Source organism: Anopheles bellator, chromosome 1, assembly GCF_943735745.2.
Source record: "Anopheles bellator chromosome 1, idAnoBellAS_SP24_06.2, whole genome shotgun sequence".
Lineage (NCBI taxonomy): Eukaryota > Metazoa > Arthropoda > Insecta > Diptera > Culicidae > Anopheles > Anopheles bellator.
In genome coordinates, this window is record NC_071285.1 from 57,167,290 (window position 1) to 57,169,923 (window position 2,634).

Consider the following 2,634-nt stretch of genomic DNA (forward strand, 5'->3'; position numbering starts at 1 on the left):
TCAGTTACAGGAGCCGCTGGTGAGGTTAAACTTGCACAGCAGCCAGTTCATCAGATCGGCCGACGGCACGTCTGCCGGCCCGTTCCCGTCCCGCTGCGGGCCGCGGTCGACGAAGATGATGTTGATGGCCGGCTGCGGCTGCTGGTCGGCTGCCGCTGGTCCGCCGTCCGCTCCGTCGCCGATCTCGTTCAGCTCCGTCCGCTCGCCGGTGGCCCGCTTGATGGGCTGCTGGCCCCCGCCGGCCGGTTGCGGCAGATACTCCTTGGCCGGTAGGTCCACCACCGGAAGGTACGTGTTGGCGGGTGGTTGCGGTGGCGGCGGTGGTGGCGGTAGGTACGAGTTCGGCTGACAGTAGCTGGTGGTGAGCAGCGAAGTAACCGTCGTCGGGTGGATTTCCGTGTGAGTCGATACGATCAGATCGGTCGAGGTGTGCGTCAGGACGACGGTCCGGGTTTCGGTTTCCGTCTGTACGACCGGTGGCAGCGTGACGAAGGCCGTCTCGAACTGGGTGCTGGTGAGGGGGGGAAGCGTTTCCGTCACCAGCGCGGTCGTCACGACCGTCTCGGTGACGGTGCTCGGCAGGACCAGAGGACACTTGGGCTTCGTGTAGGTGTAGCCCTCGGAGAACGGCTTCGTGGGCTTTGGGTAGCTGTATCCTCCGAACGGAGCCGCCGTGGTGGTGCTAGGTTTCGGATAGCTGTAGCCACCGAAGCCACTGCTCTGTCCTACGACGGACATGGCAGTGGCCACCACTACCAGCAGGACCGGAGTTATCACGGGAGTCTGAAAAGGGGAGAAAGATGTGTCGCGGAACATTCCGAAAACAAAATGAAATTAGAATAATCCGGGTTCGAATGGCTGTCACTTTCGTGCAGCGATCCGATCGTAGTTGGCGTTGCTCCATCGCTCCATTTGAAACGACCGTTACGACCGGATCGTTAACCGAACCGCAAATTTCGTGAAAAAGAAACACTCCTTCGGTGTCGAGAATTTCTCGCGGTGCCCACTCTCGCTTGGCCGCTATTTTATCGGACGATCGTAAACTGGAATTAAGACGAGATTACTGATCATCGAACACCGTGGTGGGGATTCACCGACCGTGGGTGACTGAACTCTCAACACACTGTGCCTCGGGGGAACCCCCAAAAATAGCGTGACTCCTAGCCTGGGTGGGTTCCAGTTCAACTCGACTCGAACCCGGTGGAACTGTTCTTCCTTGTGGTTGCCACGCGTTTCATTGGGCAACCTGCGTCGGCGGTGCGTTCGCCGTCGATTGCAAAACTTGACCGTCCGTCCGACGCAGAGTTTACGGAAGGGGCCACCCGCTGATGGGTAGCCATTTTGCAAGCTGCCTTGCGCAAGGTGGCCGGCCCCGCAGGCCGACCTTCTATGATGTCAAACAGCATCCCCAGTACCCAGTCAGCCGAGGACCATTTGTTAGCAGGCACACACACGCAGGCACGCAGACACACTATCACCATCCATCACGGGAAACGTTAGTGTCAGCCCCGGTTAGCAACAATCCATCAACAATCCGTCAGTCAGTCTCTGTCTTCCTGAATCTCACTCGCTGTTTCGGCTTTGATAACCCCGAAGTCGATCATCGACAGATCAAAGCAACGTTCACAATCCGTAACTAGGCAACCGGAATTACCATTTCGAAGATGTCGTTCACTTCAGCGCAGAGAATTTTCGACGAACTCGGCACTCGGCTGGACACATGGACACCGGATCGGTTCCCCGGTAACTGAGCTGGCCATCTTTCGGTACGTTCGGTTTTAATCAACCAGCCCGTGGCCGGTGAAGGGAGGGTCCCGCCCCGAGAGGCGGCTTTCGCAGTCGGGCGTGAAAAACGGCCACCGGCCGTTGGTGGTGGAAATGCCGCCAGCCGCCCCCCCCCCCGGTGAGAGACTTCTGATGTTTCGATTTTATTGCCCATTGTACCTGATATTGGGGTCTGGCGTCTGTATTCTTTCCGATGAGGTTTCGCGACTTGCGGTCCGTCCTTTTGGCGTGGGGAGCAATTTCTGATGGTCGGCCGACCATCGGCCTGACGGCTGCATTGAAGTATTAGAAAGATTCTGGCATCAGTTTCAGTTCCGCCCGGCCCCGGCGGTACACTTCGGATGGGCAACGTTACGCCAGCGGCTCTTTAAAATTCGGGGCGGAAGGTCCCGATTAGAGCAACACACAGGGGGTGAGGATGGTCAAACACGGTCGGTGTGTAAACAAACGAGAGCTCATCCGCTTAGACCGTCCGGGACGATGACAACAGCGGTTTATCAAATCAAACTCACGGATGCGGACCACGGATCGGAGTGCGAAAACGGTTCGACGGGCCCATTGTTGGCCGATGGACCGCACCCGGGGGACGGACCGAGGACCAGCCCCGGAAGCGGAGCCATCCTAAAGGGGAAAAGATATGATCGTGTCATAATGAAATATGGTTCGTCGGAATCTTCCGCCTCGGGGTTTTCGTGTTCTGTTTGTGGACTTTAATCCGGGTGTATCCGGGATCGTGGAGGAAAAATCGGTACCATGTCAGGCTAACAGCATAATAATCCTAACGCAAGGTCAGACACACACATCACCGGTTAAAGCCGCACCAGAAAGGAGTACCCTTCACACTGAGGC

At 57.4% G+C, this 2,634-nt stretch overlaps 1 protein-coding gene across 1 annotated transcript; it reads right to left on the reverse strand.

The window, feature by feature from the left end:
* On the reverse strand, nucleotides 1–2,405 carry LOC131215958 (mucin-2-like). Its single transcript, XM_058210354.1, has 2 exons — nucleotides 2,298–2,405; nucleotides 1–783 (listed from the first exon to the last, which is right to left on the reverse strand). The coding sequence occupies exons 1-2, from the start codon at nucleotides 2,403–2,405 to the stop codon at nucleotides 1–3; spliced, it is 891 nt and encodes a 296-aa protein (XP_058066337.1).
* Between the last annotated feature and the right edge of the window lie 229 nt (nucleotides 2,406–2,634).

Bases quoted from the DNA above. Each gene is read 5' to 3' on its own strand.
- LOC131215958 (XM_058210354.1), bottom strand. From the start codon at position 2,405: ATGGCTCCGCTTCCGGGGCTGGTCCTCGGTCCGTCCCCCGGGTGCGGT. The intron at 784-2,297 runs GTGAGTTTGATT...TCCCCTTTTCAG, and splicing joins CCGATCCGTGGTCCGCATCC to ACTCCCGTGATAACTCCGGT.